The sequence below is a fragment of the Apteryx mantelli genome, chromosome 17 (assembly GCF_036417845.1).
Source record: "Apteryx mantelli isolate bAptMan1 chromosome 17, bAptMan1.hap1, whole genome shotgun sequence".
Lineage (NCBI taxonomy): Eukaryota > Metazoa > Chordata > Aves > Apterygiformes > Apterygidae > Apteryx > Apteryx mantelli.
In genome coordinates this window covers 12,795,314-12,813,111 of record NC_089994.1, presented here as the reverse complement: position 1 = coordinate 12,813,111, position 17,798 = coordinate 12,795,314, and the positions used below count along the sequence as shown (strand labels likewise).

The following is a 17,798-nucleotide window of genomic DNA, read 5'->3' as shown; positions in this document are numbered from 1 at the left end:
TTATTTTCTTTGAGAGGAATTTAGACAATTAAACAAATTTTCAATAGTTGGTGACAAATGATTAGCAAAATTAAACGTAACTTCTAAAAGGAAATATGTTTTAACATATAAGTATTTTTTTTTCATTTTTAATGGGTAAGTATTTAAGTAGTCACATAAACCCAAGCCCTAAGTTTTTTGCATTGACCAGTTCTTTCATCTTGCAGGTATGATGGGCGTGGTCACCTACATGACCTTTCTGAATATGACGCTGAATATTCCACGTGGAACAGAGATTATCAATTGTCTGAAGAGGAAGCTAGAATAGATGCCCTCTGTGATGAAGAGAGGTATTTAGCCTTGCATACGGACTTGCTTGAGGAGGAGGCGAGGCAAGGTATTGCTCAAGGAAACTTCCTGAGTTAGCACATGTTTAAATAAATAATTACGAAATTAAATTTACTCCTACTTATTTTATACTCACTTTTTCTGATGTTATCTTGACAGTACCCAGTGGATTCGAAAAACGGGAGTCTTTGCGTATGTGAGAGGACCTCAGGATAGTTTAAATATAGATCCACACAGAAATTGCCCAGATTCTGAGGGCAGACTGGGATTTCAGACCAAAAAAAACACCCCAAATAAACACATTCTTCTTCTTTTTCAGTGTGTTTTTTTTGTCTGTTTGTTTGTTTTGTTTTTTTTAACTGAAAGTCAGTATTCTTGTGTCCATAATTTCACTAGAATGTTTTAACCCCCAGCCTTTATTTCTTCAGGAAGAAATAGTCAGCAAATATAAATGCTGCCTCTTTCTGTTTGATTTTTAATTAAAGTTAAAATGAACAGGTGAAAATTTCTTAATTTTTAAAAACTTAAGTGAGAAGCATTGCTTTTTTTTTTTTTTTTTGAGAAATTAGCTTTTTATTATGTTGTGTTAATTGGTAATTGCATTTTTGTTCAAGAGGAGGAATATAAGAGACTGAGTGAAGCTTTGGCAGAGGATGGTACATATAATGCAGTGGGATTCCGTTATGGCAGTGATTATTATGACCCTTCAGAACCCACTGAGGAGGAGGAGCATCAGCCTGCAAAACAGAGAGGTAAGAGGTAAACATAGCCAGGGGTTAATTTAGATGAAGAACATGCACCTTTGTCTCCCATGTTAACTTGTAGTTGAAGGTTAAAAATCTGTGTTTCATTAAAATGCGCATTAAAAATCTCAAAGCATTTCAGCAAAATCTTTCAGGAAGTGTTTTACTGAATTCTTACAAACTTTATTCTTGATGTGTTCAAATGTTTTCCTGGTACCTCATAGTCAATACTACAGTGGTCAGAAAATTTAGTTCTGCTGTCTTGCAGATTCCTATTCATAAATAGTAATTCCTCACATGGCTTTCTATTACCACTATATTTCTTGGTCAAGAAGGAAAATGTGACTACAAACATAGAACAACAGAACAATAATTAACCAGAATACAATGTTTTCTGGGTTTTTTTTTGTTGTTGTTGTTAAAAGCTTAGATTTTGTCACCTTAATTTTTAAAACTAATCTCTCTTTAACATAGTGTGTCCCTCTCCAGGATCTTATAAAATGCAGAGTTCCAGTTCTCAGTTTCCCATCTTTAATTACAATAACTTTGTATTTTTAACATGAAGTCTTAAGGAAGCTTTCACAGTGTTATTGAACTATGTCTTAGTAAACTTAGGATCGTTTAATAAACAATTAGGTTGTCTAACTACATATTGGTGGATTACAATGGTATGAGATGTATTTATTTTACCAAGTTGTGTGATATAAAAAGAAAATGCAGGATCTTTTTAGATTTTAAAGATTGTTCGATTGTTTTTGCAGTTTGGTATGGGAGGTTACGTCAGGGCACTGTCACTACCACTTGCATTCTGCCAAAAGTTTCCCCTGTACTCGTCACTACTCATACTGAATTGCACAGTCTTTTCTGGGTTATCTTTGATTTGTTTTATTCCCATTTGTTTGGTAAATTGCATAACCAACCAGTTTCAAAGTTCTCTTTGCCTGCAGTTTTTGAATATTGCTTGTCAAATGGATGTTTTGCATGTTATGTAGACCAGTAAATAGCTAGGGATAAGCCTACTGGAAAATTGGGGATAACAGAGAGCATGTTTGTTGTTCAGCTCCCACATCTCTCTCTCCTGCGTAGAGATTAAAAAAGTGAATGTCCCCTTCTTTTTGGTCCCTAAACAAGAATCTATTGAACCTTATAGCATGCCTATATGGTAGGAGTTGTTTGCAAAACTTTGTATGAAAACATGCCATAATGTTAGGGAATCTACCTCTGATCATTTCTGTGGGGAACAAGCAGAAATTCCAGTTGGTAAGAGTGCTGTCATGGGTCCAAATTGTTGGTCTGGATTGCTCCACGTTATTTTTCTTTGCTAAACTGATGAGGTATCTAGAATAATTCCAGTCTTAAGTCATATTTTTAGGAGTGTGGTTCCTTATGGATGTTAAAATATGACAAGTTAATCATTGGCAAAGAGATATAACTACCTGTTTTTCCTTACAAGTTAAATTGTGTTTAATATTTGATGCAGCAAGGAAGTGTTGTGCTAAACTATTACAAAATTTTGCAGTGCAATCTGAGAATTTTCGGTGCTGCTCATGGGAAGCAGAGGCCTTCGTAGCAGATCATTAGAACATTGTCTTAGTTGTGAACTTTCTTGTTGAACTGTGTCTTATAGAATATATTTAGTAATGATGGATAACAAAAGAGGATTTTCTAGGAAGTTGGGAGGAAAAGTACTTGGGGGGGGGAGTGAGATAGCAACATCTATATTATGTTTTGCTGTACTTTAACTATACAGTCTTTCAACTGAATGCTGTATGACCAGAATTTCCAATAACACAGGCCTGTAAATTCTTTTCTTTTTTTTTCTTTTTTTTCTTTTTTTTTTTTTTTTTTTTGGTAAATCTTAGTATAACAAAATTCAGTATTGGAAGATGCAGGTAACAGTAATGTGAATTCCAGACTGTAGTTTTGTGAACTCTCTAAGTGTTAGCTGGAATTCCTGCCAAAAGAAACAGTCCTGTTCTTTCTTGGCTGCTTATTCTTTCTCCTTTCCTTGATGCCAAAATTTCTCTGTGCTTTTTGGAGCTAATCTGTTTAAGTCCATTAAAAAAAAAAAAGGTTAAGGAACAAAGACTTAACTTTCTTGCATGGGTAGGAGCTTCTGTGCAAATACTTGCTATGACACCGACACATGATAAGCTGTTGTTCTGCTGTCTGTATCCATAGATGCCATTTAACATATGAGGTAACTAATAGTTTATCCTTTGTAAATACATCGTCTACCCATTGATTTTTAAATTCATAAAGAATAGAAAACACACATTGTCTTGGATTTTAATATATGTATTATTACGGAAATTTCATTGCTTTATTTGCTCTCTTCAACCCTGTCCTTCAAGTTTGCCTGTAACTTTTCATAAGTTCTTGAAGCTGAGCGCTAATAAAAATGTAATGTCAGGATGATGATGAATTACTTTAAAATACAGACATAAACTTTATTGTATAAGTTACATTTTCATCCTTTGGGTTTTACTAGTGTTTGTGTTCCCTGACTTGTTAGGGTGAGATTGGAGTTTGGTTTCTCTGAAGATATTTAAAACAAAGCTAGTAGAATAGATCATACTCAAAGTTTTAAAAATGTAAACTTTCCACATAAATAAGTGTAGGAATTTTTAAAACAAAATATTTTTGGAGGAATGTTTCTGGTGTGCCACATAATAGAATGTAATACAAATTGACCTTTATAAAAGAATAGCTATTTTTAGATAAGCAGTTCACATGATGAATCTGTTTAAGTATTTGGGTATGTTAAACTTGGTATAAGAATAATCAAACAAATTTAAGACTGACCTTGCAGGTGACTAGCAACATTTATTTTAATCAGTTATTAAGTCAGCTACTGGTTTGTCTCTGTGGGAGATAGATTTTAGCCTCCCTATTGCATTACTCTACAACTTTCATTAGGGTTAGGAAGATGATGGAAGTGCTTGTCTTGTTTGCGTAGGATGAAATGGTAGATTAACAGACAGCTAGATTCAGCTACCACCTACCTGGGTCTTAATAGCTTTAGAGAAACTTGGTATCTACAAGACTTTAATCATTGTCTTTTAATCCCCTTAATTTTGGGTAGGTTTCCTTTATTTAATTAAAAAAAAAAAAAGTTGTAGTAGTCATGTGAGAAAGGATATTTGCATTTTGATTTGACACCTGTTTAGCTTCAGTACTGTATTCAGGGTTATGGATTATAGGGTTTTAGACTTCTTAATATCTCCATTAAGACATGATTTACACAATCTTACTCATATTTAGTGTAAACAAGACTGCATGTAATATAGGGGAGAGGAGACATTTAAATATATGTTTAGTGCTAATGCTGGTTATAATTTCATTTGAGATATTCCTGGATTGCACATCTTTTTAGATGCACTTTGTTTCAATAATTTTTTGTGAATATTTGTGTACTTTACTGTGTTTCATCATACAGTATTTTACTCTGTCATTTCTTGTAGAAACAGTTCAGACAGAAAATGTAGAAGAAAATGAGGAACCTTTTGTTGCACCTTCAGGACTGAATGTACCTTCTGATGTGGAATTGGTAAGTGTGTGTATTCAAAACAGCCTATTTTTCTGACACTTTCAATGAATTTATGGTGCCTTACTTGCATTTTTCCATTAGCTTTAGCTTGGTAGATTTTTAAACCATTCTAGAACAGTAGCTTAGCTAGTATAGTAGCTTGTTCCAATTTAGACAGCTATGTTAAATCTTCTTTCTCACATAGAAAACTTGCATAGAAAATATTAAAATGTTTGTGCTAAGTGCTTTTAGCATCACTTGTGGTATTATTTCTAGATAATCTGGAAAAATGCAATTGTTTTTCTTGCGCATTATTAAGGTAACCACTCTGCATCAGTCAGCACACAAGTTGAAGTGTGTATGAAATGGCAGATTTCTTTTTAAGAAAATCCTAAAGAAACTCCGGGGTTGGCATTCCAAATGTAAAGGGCAGTTAAACCAAAAGATTGCTTTTTTTAGAGGTTCTTTCTGTGTTTTTTACTTCAGTCTTGATCTGAAGGGGGGAGGAAGTGATTGTATTTAAAGCTGTGTTTAAGACTAGCCTATTCAAGGAGAAAAGTAATAGTTTATTTCTAGAAAATTACAAATAGCATTACAGAAGTTCTTTCCTTCATGTGATGTTACCAGAATTTGCTACACTGTAAGCTGTAAACTTGATGGCAGCTTGCATATTTTCCCTGAAGGGGCCTGAACAGTCTTCTCCTTTCACGGTATTTCAGTGAAATGAGGTAATATTGGTATCTGAGTACAGTTGTAAACATGAGGAATTTCAATATGCTTCAAGTTTTATAAGAGATACTGAAAAGTCAAATAATATTCTGTCTTGTACAGTGTTGTTGTGAAAGTGTTAATTTACTTTGGGGCTGCCTTCTCAGTTTGATAACCTTTGCCAGTAAAGATTCAAGTCAATTTGTTAGAATAATTAGTCTTGAACATAGGGTATTTCTGTAAGATGTTTTCTACTTAATTAGATACTAATTGAAAATCATCCATCTTGTTTTGTATGTCTATGAAATAAGAGACATTTAACAAATCTATTTACTTCTTCTAGTTTTATTTTCTCTATTTTCTATTAAATCTTACAACGTTTCAATAGTGAAGTGCTTAAAAACCTACATCTGAGTTCAGTGAAGATTTTTATACATTATTGCCTTTGTATTATGAGTTATACTTTAGTCTTAGAATAAGAATGTTGAGTTTTCAGTCAGACACTGTTTTTCTAGCTTTTGGATGTTGCTTTCAAGAATTAACTGTAGTGAAAGATACTTTGCCGTTCTACAAAGCTGCTTTGCTTTGTTTTCTTCTAAAGCTTAAGATATATTCTTACATGTAGTTGCAAAATACAATATGGGATCTAAATGCAAAATTACTTCAGTAAGTCAGCTACTGAATTCCAGTATATTCAAATGAACAGAGAGCAAATGCTGGGGAGGGGGAGTGTGTGTGTGTGTGTGTGTATAAATAAATGTATGTGTATAAATAAAAATCATTGGTGGGGTTTCACAGACATTTTAAAAAGTACTTGTTACTGTACCCTCTTCCCATAGCGCAGAGAAACACCTCATAAATTAGATTGCCGTGATGTTGGTTCACAGGTGATTGGAAAAAGCATAGCGATACATTGTTACTTTGTGAACATGACAAAATGATGTCCTAGGTCTCTCCCGAGTCTATTGCAAATAAACATTTAAATTAAAGACTTGTGAGGTATAGTTATGACAGTTTGCTGATGGTGTTCATAGTGGTGGGAAAGGACACTTGTAAATGTTGTTAATCATTTTGCGGGGGAAACTGTAAAGTGCTTGTAAGCAGGATAAAATTTGAGAATCGACTTGGTAACTTGGAGACTTCATTCAAAATCTGTAAGCTACAGTTCAATAAAGACAGGTATAAAATAGTTCCTGTAGTAAAGAACAGTCCAAAGTGTAAATGTTAAATGAAGATTAAGTAGCTAAGCAGCACTACTGCAAAAAAGATCTAGAGGCTGTAGTGAACTGTTGAATGTCAAGAGTATGGTAACACCCATTGCAACAGTAATGTCGTTCTGGAGTTTATAACACAGGAGTTGTATATAAGATACAGAAAGTCTTCTACAACTTAAAACTTTAATTTTTTGCATTTTTTTGCATTTTAAGAAGGTTGTGGATAAACTGAGTAGCCTGGAATGCCAGGGAAGTGTGCAATAAGGGCATATTATCTTTTAAAATTATGAGGAAAGATTGAAAACTGCTTTGTTTTCTCTAGGTGAGAATTCTGAGAGGCAAAATGAGACTTAAATTATTTTCTGGACTTGATGAAGGATGGAGGATAGTTGCTTAATTTGCAGTAAGGGAAACTCACCTAGGAAAAACTTTTAACTACAAAAATAATTAAAGATCGGAATGCCTGACCAAGTTATAGCATTAATGTAACTGGAGTACTTTTCAGAACAGTTTCTTCCCTATTCTGACAGCTACTCCTATGTGCGGAAATTTTAACAAATAGATCTTATCAGTTAAAATGTTTCATCTTTTTATTAAATTTAATAGCAACTGGATTAGGTCTGTTACAGCTGCCTCTCTATTTGATGGCCGTTTAATTTTTCTCACTTCATGAACTTTGGAAAGTTTTGTGGATCAGTGGTGTTGCTACTGATCTTGGAAGCATATTAATACTCATAGTGTTTGTTTCCCAGGCTTATGAAGTAGCACCAGTTGCAAATTCAACACCAGACAGTAATTTCAGATACAGTCATTTTTGATCTTCTTTGCTCAAGGGTTTGTTTCTTTTTTTAGCTTCGTTCATGAATCTCTAGGCCTTAAAGTGTTTTTTGTATTTCTGCATAAGAAGCGCAGGAATAGGAAAACTCAACATAGGATTAAATTGTGAAACCGACTATGCAGAAAGTGCTGTCAGATTGTTGAGAACTACATTGCCTCTAATTAAAAGAATCTTTGATAGTGTTCTAGAGGGACAAATAAAATTTGAAACAGCTAATTATTTTCCAGATTGAATATGTTGTTCTAATAAAGAATCTAATCAGCTGAAATAATTTCTAAAAAATGTGTTCTTTGGTCACATTCAGACTTTTTTTTTCTTAAATAGAGCATCAATGTCTGGTGTGCTTCTGATCTCTTAAAAAAAGATTTTCTGAGCTCTGCAATGTACTTCTGATTCTAGAGTAAAAAAAAAAAGTGAAAGCTAAAATGAATCATTAATGTGACACTTCATTCTTCATAGGTATACACTATGCATTTCTACAGGTTATTGAGCACAGGACAAAACAGACCTATCTGAGTATGAAATTAAAGACAAGGAATGGTGAAGTTCATCCATTCTTCCTCTTTTCACTTTTTGGTTTTGAGGTTGCAATGCTCCTTACATGAAATTTCAGAAATGGAAATGCATTGATGCTGTTTACCTTTATTCAAATTCTTTTTTATTTTATTAATGAAGTATTCAGTGTTGTCATTGACTCTTTGTGAGAATGTGACAGCACATAGGAATTGCAGTTCTTATGTTGGTCTTGAGAAGCAACATGTCCCCTTCAAGAAAATGCATAGTAACAAGCTTTTTTAATTAGGGAACAATATTCGGATGTTTAGTGATAACAGTATAGAGAACAGCTGCTGGGAAGAAAAAATTGCATGGTGAGTCTTCAGAGCACCTTGAGTTATTTTAAAATAGAGCCACTTGAAATTGGCACTGCTGCGTGAAGAAACACATCTGTCTCCTGTCTGGTGGCGGCAGAAGTGTGTTTTATTGCTATGGAATATACTTGGCTTAAAAGAATTTCTTTGTTGCCCTGATCTCAAACCTGGATTTGTTTGTCAGTTGAGTTTGGTGTGCAATGGCAAAAATACTTGCGCTGGTACAAGGAGAGGATGTTGCAAAGAGGAGATGTATGACCAGCTGGGGAAGGATGAACTGCTTTTTTCAGTAATGATTGGCTTCCACCAGCTGAAAGTGATTATGAAACTATGATGCTAAAGAAAGCTAGAAGTGGGGCAGGGAACTGATGCTGATTCTAATTCTCTCTGGAGTTCTGGCAAACTTTACAGGCTGCTTATGAAAATATATGTTATTTTTCTCCCACAGCCACCAACAGCAAAAATGCATGCAATTATAGAACGAACTGCAAACTTTGTTTGTAAGCAGGGAGCACAGTTCGAGATTATGCTAAAAGCCAAGCAAGCACGCAACTCCCAGTTTGACTTCCTGCGATTTGATCACTACCTCAATCCCTACTACAAATTCATTCAGAAAGCTATGAAAGAGGGACGATATGCTGCTCCTTCTGAAAATAAAACAGAAGAGAAAAAACGTAAGTGATTGCTTGTCAAATGGCTGACTCTAGGATGTGAGTCATTGAAATGTCCACTGATGTTATTTGGTAGAAAAGACACATCTTTTTGACATATTGGAATGGCAATACCGTCATCCTGCAACTGAGATTGATATGGTGATTCAAAATAAGAGGAAATTTTGCTTAAACAGAAAAAGATTTGTATTATAAAAAGATCTTTTGGTGAGACTTTCAGATACAAAAGCTGCTATGATCTTGGAGCTTTTAGAAACACCCTAAGAAAGTTGGTCTGTGTACTTAAGTTTTAGTTTTATTGATGGCTAGCAATGTTTTCTTGTATCTGTCACTTTTTGTGAATAAGCAAATTTATGAAAATCATGTTTTCTTAAAGGAAGAACATATGCATCACCTGTGCATGTCTTCCTACCCCTATGCAAATCCATATAAAACTCAGATAAAATTCAGACACTGCTTTTATTTAGATTCAAAAGTCAAATCTGAGGAAGAAGATGATGATGACGATGATGATGATGGAAACTATCTGCATCCAAGTCTCTTTGCATCTAAAAAATGTAGTAGACTTGAAGAGCTCATGAAGGTACTCAACCCTATTAAAATGACTTTCTACCTTGTAAAATGTCTCATTACAGGACACACAAATTCTAATATGCAGGAGTTAAGATGTTTTGTTAGCAAAGTTTTTGTTTGTTTGTTTGTTTTTTTCAGAGTTACTTGGAAATGTAAATATATTTTAGTAAACTTCCAAGTTACTTTTTTCCCAGTACATAAATTGTTATTTTTCCATTCTTAAGCCATAATGTTCCTGTTTTTGATGTGCTCTGGTATCAAGGGCAGCATATCAGTCAAGAACTTATCCCACAAACTGTTCTGAAGCTAAAGATTTTAAGATATTTAATGCTTTTCATATATTAAACGAGATAGAATGTTTTCTTTTTAGATTTTAGTAGATAGAATCTTGACATCAAATAATAGTTTCAGTGACTAATATTTCAGCAGAATTAGTAACGCTCATTAAGTCTAAGTTTTACTGGATGCATTAAAGATGTTTGTTTTCTGAGCTTGCTCGATAGTGGAATAATGAGAATGACAGATGGTTGTACACATCTGAGGCTTTCAGAGGAATGGCAGGGACATTGTTGAATATTTAGACAAATCAAGTTCTGTATTTGATCACAACTTTGGTAAACTAAGGAGAATATACACTTTTTTCATGTCATGGATTTACGTTCACATTAAATGAGGGTTTTTTGGACAAATATACAAGAAAGAATCAAGTTGATACTGATGTGAGATAGAGAGCTACAGAAACAAGAATTTTGGTGCGTGGATGGTATTATTGATGTCTATTAATTTAGATAGATTTGCCTTCCAAAATTAGATTTATGATACTATGTTTCAAGTATACACTTCAAATTTTAATCTCTTCTCTGTTTTCATGATTCTTGCAGCCTTTGAAGGTAGTGGACCCTGATCATCCACTTGCAGCACTGGTCCGCAAAGCACAATCAGATAATAACTCATCTACACCACAGTCAACAGATGGGGCAGCTGTACAGACATCACAAGTAGAATATTCTTCTGATTGTAAGTGCATTGTGATTAGGCAGCTGATAGTTTATCACGTTAAATTGTATGTGAATGCTGATGGGGAGAAAAATGTATTAGCTTCATATTTGTTCATTCATAGCTAATATTTATTCTATTTCAACTTCCTGAATGTTTGAAGGTGTTTTTATCCACAGAGTATCTGTCACATTGTTAGTTGCTTAGCAAAAAAAACTGGGGGTGGCAGCCAACTCTTCAGTATGCAAGTATGATTAGCACAGGACCCTTAATGTTTTTGATCAATCAGTTGCTGTTAATGAAGCCTAATGCAGCAGAATTGTGTAAGAAAGGTGATAATCCTTCCAAAACAAGAGTCTATTCCAATCCCCCAACACAAATTTACAGCTTTTTTTCCTAAGAAGCCAGGAGCCCAGATGCAATAGTCTGTAATAATAATTTTTTGGAAGTTTCTTGCTCTTTTCATAATCTTTTTCTGTAGTTGTGACATTTTGTATCTGGTGCTAGTAGCTATTAAATCAAATGGCATTTTAGAACTTTACATTAAACTAAATACTAAATAATAATTTTCATTCTTTTTCTCCGTTAGTAAGATGATGATGAAAGATTAAAGAGTACTGTTTACTTTGAAAATGTTTCCCTGTGCATTTATGTCTTGTAACTGATTTGTTATGAGTAGCTTAGTGTTCAGGTCATTACCTTTGTAAAATCTTTTAAGGGGAAAAAAGTGCAGAGCAAAATCTGAGTTCAAAAGCACATCTTTTGGTATAACTCAAAAAAATATTTTATGTTAACTGATAATCATGTGATTACATTATCTAATACTATCATCTGTGATTCATACTTAAAGATCGGATTTTAGATCTTTCATTTCTTTAGTAAAACGTAATGTTTAAAAACTTAAATGTTGAATGATTTGGAATGCACCTAATATGAACTATAATCCTTTTCATGTCAAGCTGTAAGTACAGGCGTACCTGTTTAAGCGAGCCATTTTTTTCATAATAGTAAAATAGTTGTTTTAGTGAGGTCTCATTAGTGCTGTTTTTTTGCAAGTAGTAATAAACAAGTCGGATAAACTAATTCAGTCATACCTTCTGAAGCAGTGCACTGAGATTATAAAATATCTTCAGTGTTGAATATAAAACTGTTCTATAAGGTAATTCACAAGAGTTCCATCAAAAAAAGCTTGCTGTATTAAGCAAAAAAGCATATAGTAAATCTGCTTTGAACAATTTTGGTGGACTGTCTGACACTACAAAAACGCTGCAAAGATACAATTATATATATTGAAAGATCTCGATTAGGTGGTAAATCCAGGTTTTAGTATGATATTCTGCTCTAACGTTGGCAGTAGTTTTAAAGTGAAAAAATATTTAAATCTTTTATTATATGGTCAATTCATATAATTTTTCATCATTTCACCTTTCTTTTATTCTGTGCACTGGTACAATGTTACTCATGGAAAATAAAATTCAGGAAAACACAAGATTCAAATTTTAAAAATTGAACTTTAAAATGTATTTCTCATTACAATGCCTGAGCTGGAGGGCTACCTCTTAAGTTCCGTAGCCACAGAGGCTATTCTTTGTTTAATAAAATTGCTAGATATTTCAAGAAAGACTAAAAGTAGAATTAGTATGTCTCTAGAGTAATCAGAAAACTGAGGCGCATTACTTTCATGTCAGCCTTGGATCTGAATGAATATGATGCATAACTTCAAAGTAGAAGTTTATCATTTAATAGTAAAGTTTGCAGCTCCTCTTCTTGCCTTTATAACTCAACAGATCTTTATTCTACTGTCCTTACAGACAACTTATTCTTTGAATAAAGTCAATACTGCCATACAGGATTGCTTATGAAACTCACTTTAAGAGGATAATTCTTTATAATTTGAAGCATTGGTTAAGCTTTGCCTCCAGGGACATAAACTGTTCCTCTAAATACCTTGTGATATTTTTACCTAAATACTTTTTGTTTATACACCCTTATGTGGAAAATCTTTAGTATTACAAGACGTAACTGCTATGCAAAAGTGCTAGGCTAACTAGACCCTTATTAAATACTATGTTTTAATTAAAAAAAAAAAAAAGCCTTTGCACTCTCTACAAATGCGCATTTAGAATCTGACAAACCTCCAGTGTGGAAAACTTAATCAATTCAATTGTTCTTTGTCTTGGTGTTAAATTGCAAAACGTGTCTGGTTTTTGTGGTTTCAGTAAGTAGATGTATATTATCTAGTATATATAAATTACATGTATTTTTTGATACTGTGCAACTTTTGTGCTAAGTTAATGAGATCAGTGTTGATTTTGTGAAAAGGATCCAATTTGAGACATGCAAACTACTATTATTTCTCTGTCCTAAAATTATCTTGGAAATAATTAGTAATTCCCTTCCATTTTAAACTATTTTAATATATTTGCATGAAAAATGCTGCTTATAAATGTATGCAAAGAAAGTTAATGTTCAGCTTCAAGCTTTTATGGAAAGAGTAAAACTCTTACCCATGTTTAAAAAGAAAAATTTCTTGTAGTGTTTCTGTGATGTAATGTAAGGTGGTAAAGCTAATATGGTTAAATACAACTTGCACTTGCACGTGTCTTTTGTAACTCCTGATAATTCATCTAAACTAATGCAGTTTAAATAGAAGCTTTTTCTCTCCATTTTTAAGAAGCACACAAAATTAGCAGGTTTTAGTGGCAATTTTCACTAGCAGTGTGTTTTATTAACCTTTTCTTTTGAAATAGCTGTTTTTCTGTTACTACAAAATAGATTAGCCATCACAGGACCAGGAAGCGATTAGGTTGTCTCTGCTAGAAAGCCTTGGTAGGGGGAGATGTGGTTAAAGTAAGGAGCCGCATTGGAGAGAATAAAATGAATGGCTAATCATGAAGCGCTTCAGTGCCTGGCTTGTGTATGTCCCTAATGGAAGGCTAAAAGGGGCACCAGATAAAATTAAAAAGCATCAAAGTTAAATATAGTACTTTGAAATACAAAATTATGGTACTAACTGCAATGGCACATTACTGAAGTAAGCAGCTGTAGTCTTAAAGCAAGTTTATTTAAAAAAAAAAAAAAAGGGCAACGTGAAATATGTGCCTTCTGACATCTGCTTGGACAGAAATTTAAGATGAACTTAAGTGACCCCAAATCTGAAACTTGACGTTTGACCCATCAAATGTAGAGGAAAAATTCACTGCCAATAAAATAGATTAAGGTTACCTAATAAGGTTATTCTTAAAAGTAAATTCTGTTCTGCTCATAATGAATACCAGTGACGTATGCAGCTATTTCTTCAGTGAAGAGTTTGTACTTAGATCATGAATGGAATAAAATATTGGCCACTGTGAATTTGTGTGGGGTTTTTTGGTGTGTGGGTGTGAAATATCCATAATTTTGTTATGACTGTAGCATATGTAAATTACCCGTTTTCCAACTCAGGTCAGCCAAACTACAGTTGTAACTCCTACAGAGGTAGTATAATTTAATGTTTTCTGTTATACCGAAAGAAAATCACCTCTAAGCTTTAAGTTTCTACGTTTTGTGAATGTGAATGACTACGTAGCTTCAGAGTTAATAGGCTACATCGTTTAATTTCTATTTAACTGGATATACTGTTTATGTAACTGGATATACAATCAACACAACTCTGATCCCAAAGCTTGTAATGCAAATGTGTTTACCAGTTAAGACAAGAATTACTTGAATGCTCAAAGCAAATTTTTATTAGCTTTATCTAAAGCTGTTACTTCTATTTTCATCAGTGGTAGTAGCAAAGACTATTAATAAACCAGAACGTAGAACTAAGTATATATTTATTCTAATTTTCTGTTTTGAAAAACAATTTTGTTCCAATAGTGATACTATTGCTTTAATTAAACCACTAGTGATACTAGTATCTACTGGTTTAATTTCTCAAAGTTAGTTTTGAATCTGTGTGCGTTTCCTTCTTAGTGCATACACGATTTTAATTGAACTAAAATGCCTGAGGTGAATTAGTTTAGGAAGAATGATTTCATATGAAATGATTGGTTTTTGTAGGCCTTCTCTGGTTCACTTCTTTATTCATACCTATCTGGTTTTCATCTGATCCTCAGTAAGTACTGATTATGTCCTTTGATGTATGTATTTCTTACTCATTCTAAGTGCATTAATATGAACGTTTTTCTTTGAAAAATATTATTTATATATTCTTGTGTTAAAATGTGATGTGTGAATATAGAATCTAGATGTTTTTGTACTGATGCAATAATGTTTGGGGTTTTTTTCTAATTGGGTTTTTTTCTTCTAATTAAAATTTTGATATTAAATATGTTTTGGATTTTTTTTTTTGTTGTTTTTTTGTTGTTTTTCATAGCAACCGTGGCAGCCATGTATTATAGTTACTACATGCTACCTGACGGAACCTATTGCCTTGCGCCTCCGCCTCCAGGAATAGACGTTGCCACCTACTACAATGCATTGCCTGCGGGGGTGACTGTGTCAAGCACCACAGGGGTAGCAACAGTGCCTCCACCCCCTGGAACGACACCTCCGCCTCCCCCAGACACAACTGATAGCAGCAGTGGGTTGACTTCTACCACAACTTCTACAAGGTACCGCGTGTAATTGTGTAGATATGCTGCTTCAGTGAAGGGGACTCTTTCCTGCACTGCGATATGAAATGCTCAGTAACAATCTTATTACTCCTGGTTCCTTAGTAGTGTTCTTCAGTGTTTATACTGTTTCGATCACCTGGTTCCACTTTGGTTTTTGATATTATGCGTGGTTATTGTTACTCAGCTACTATGAACGTTTTGCTTGATGGAAAATTAGTAGCTGCTTTAACTGCGTAATGAACCCAGAGAGCAAACCTCTATTTAATGTTTACTTGTTAAAATGAGAGTCTGAAAGCTATTTATATTCTCTTTGTAAAAATGATGTACTTCTGATGTTTTCAGCACAATTGCTCCAGTGGTTGCCATTATACCTCCACCCCCAGATATCCAGCCTGTTATTGACAAGCTCGCCGAGTATGTTGCTAGGAATGGAATAAAATTTGAAACTAGTGTTCGTGCCAAGAATGATCTTAGGTAAGAGAAGGCATTATTTTAACTTTTGTTTTAATAGTTGGTAATAGTTAAGGGTTTCATTTTTAAATATATTAGCAGGGCACGCATATCTCAAAAAGGGGTGTACTAGCTTACTATCGTGTGTGTGTGTGTGTGTGTGTGTGTGTGTGTGTGTGTGTGTGTGAAATTCAGGGACCTATCTAAAGGTAACGTTAAAGCATTATTGCCCAGAACAATCAATGAAACAAAAATGTCTCTAGAAACCATGCTATGAATGTATGTTAGGCATAAGTTGTATTGCATCCAAACATTAAATAGCATTTCCTCTGCAGGAGATGGTTAGATGGTAAATGATTGTTTGTTCTTACTGTGTTCATGTGCATTTTCACAAATTCAGTTTTCTCTTAACAGGTTTGAGTTTCTGCAGCCGTGGCACCAATATAATGCTTATTATGAATTTAAAAAACAGTTCTTCCTTCAAAAAGAGAGCAATGACAACTCTCAGGTACACAAATGTTTGTATATAGATATATTAAAAATGTATCGTAAATGGGAAAAGGAATTGTTTTTCTGGCATGTTACCATGAGACTTTTTAAAAATGGAACTCTTTGTATAAAGATGTTCATGGCTTGAATGCTTTTTTGTTGTTTTTGAATTTTGTTTTGCATTTTTGGGGGATATTGTAACCTCGTGGTTACGATATGAAATGGCAACCAGAGAAATTTCTGACATTCTACACAAGGGAATATATGCCTTGAGGAGGTCTAGAGCTTTCTAGGATTAGGGTTTTGTCCTTGGAAAGGCTAGGTTTGGCTTTTTGACAGTCCCATCTTCTCGCATGCCTCATGGTTCTTCATAAAATAGTAGCTAAACTACTTTTCTGACATGCTGCTTCTGAGGGAGGTTTTGTTATGGAGGAGTCCTGGCATGGCTGACAAGCAATATTGGAGCTTCAAAATCTCGTTTCAGTGTCCTACTTCCTTCACTACTTCTAGTCCAGGTTATTAGAAGATGATATCCAGACTTTGCATCCTTGTTTTTAAACCATTCTCACATTAGCTAATAGCACTAGAGTAGGTTTTTCTCTTACTGAAAATTACAGATAGCATCAGAAACACTTCATCTAGATCATCTTAACTTTTCATGGGGAAGAGCTGTTTTCTTTTTAGGCCTTAGGTCATTTGTCATCTTAAGGCTTAGATTGGAGGCTCAAGAATAATTACAAATAGACCTGACTTCTTTCGGTTTAACTCCTCAAAATAGCTTTCTGGAAAATGATGCAATTCACTACTAGTTAGTGTTTGGGACACTTCCCTTAATGAAAAATGTTTTGAAAACACTGCTTTTAAAGACAAGTTGTGGTAAATATGATAGATTATTCAGTTGCTGTGTTACATGCAAAATTGTCCTTTACCACAATGCTGACTGTTATACTAGAATTTTGTATTTGCAAATCAATGGGCTTGAATTCATAGTAGTTACATAATTAATAAGGACTTGTTAACATTTATTTTCTGGGGAAAAATGTACACAAACCAAAATGTAGTAATAAAGGATTTCTTTTACATGTTCAAATGAATATAGCTAAGAAGCAAGCAGAAACTGGTTTAAGTCCCTTGAGGTCTTGTGTAGCAATGCATGTTTTCCTACTGCATGGTTTTTGCAGATAATACTTTTTTTTTTAAATAATGATTTCAATATTATTTTTTTTTACTTTAATAATGTAAGTATAGGCAACTACTGCAATTGATTGCTCTCCCTTTGGCCATTAAAATTAGTAGGAAATTGGACTTTTGGCTTCAGTAAATTTAGGCTGAAGCCCTAGATTCCTTTGTGTTTTTCCTCTCTGAAGGTTTTCAGAAATTACTGCTGTTGGTCAGGGCACAGCTGCAGGGAGCAGTGAAAGGATCTCTTCAATACCAACATTCAGTATACTTAACAGCCGCCAGTTGGAAGCAACCAAACAACTTATTGAGAGGCTCATTTAAATGTTACATTATTTAATATGATACCCTGACTCACCTTTTAAATATTTTTAATGTTCTACAATATACGTCTTAATATTTTTGTAGTACAAGTTTAGAGCTCACCTAGAATGATATGGTCATGTAATAGTAGAACCAATAATAGTTTATGCTTCCAGTATCCTATTTGAAAATCCCCAAACATCTGTATTCTGTCAATTTAGTGCCACAAAAGCCATCAGTGGACCCATTGTTTCTCCAGCAGAAGATTGGAACAAATCAAACACTTCAACCTGTGGTCATCCCTGTAA

At 34.0% G+C, this 17,798-nt stretch overlaps 1 protein-coding gene across 2 annotated transcripts in view; it reads left to right on the top strand.

The window, feature by feature from the left end:
• SFSWAP (splicing factor SWAP) overlaps positions 1-17,798 on the top strand; it is a 54,475-nt gene that overhangs the window by 2,566 nt on the left and 34,111 nt on the right. For both annotated transcript variants that reach the window (XM_067307274.1, XM_067307273.1), the window contains exons 2-10: positions 207-376; positions 942-1,079; positions 4,535-4,620; positions 8,677-8,902; positions 9,367-9,482; positions 10,354-10,489; positions 14,829-15,066; positions 15,412-15,543; positions 15,934-16,027. In XM_067307274.1, coding sequence (XP_067163375.1) covers positions 207-376; positions 942-1,079; positions 4,535-4,620; positions 8,677-8,902; positions 9,367-9,482; positions 10,354-10,489; positions 14,829-15,066; positions 15,412-15,543; positions 15,934-16,027 — 1,336 coding nt within the window. The remainder of the gene's footprint in view (positions 1-206; positions 377-941; positions 1,080-4,534; positions 4,621-8,676; positions 8,903-9,366; positions 9,483-10,353; positions 10,490-14,828; positions 15,067-15,411; positions 15,544-15,933; positions 16,028-17,798) is intronic.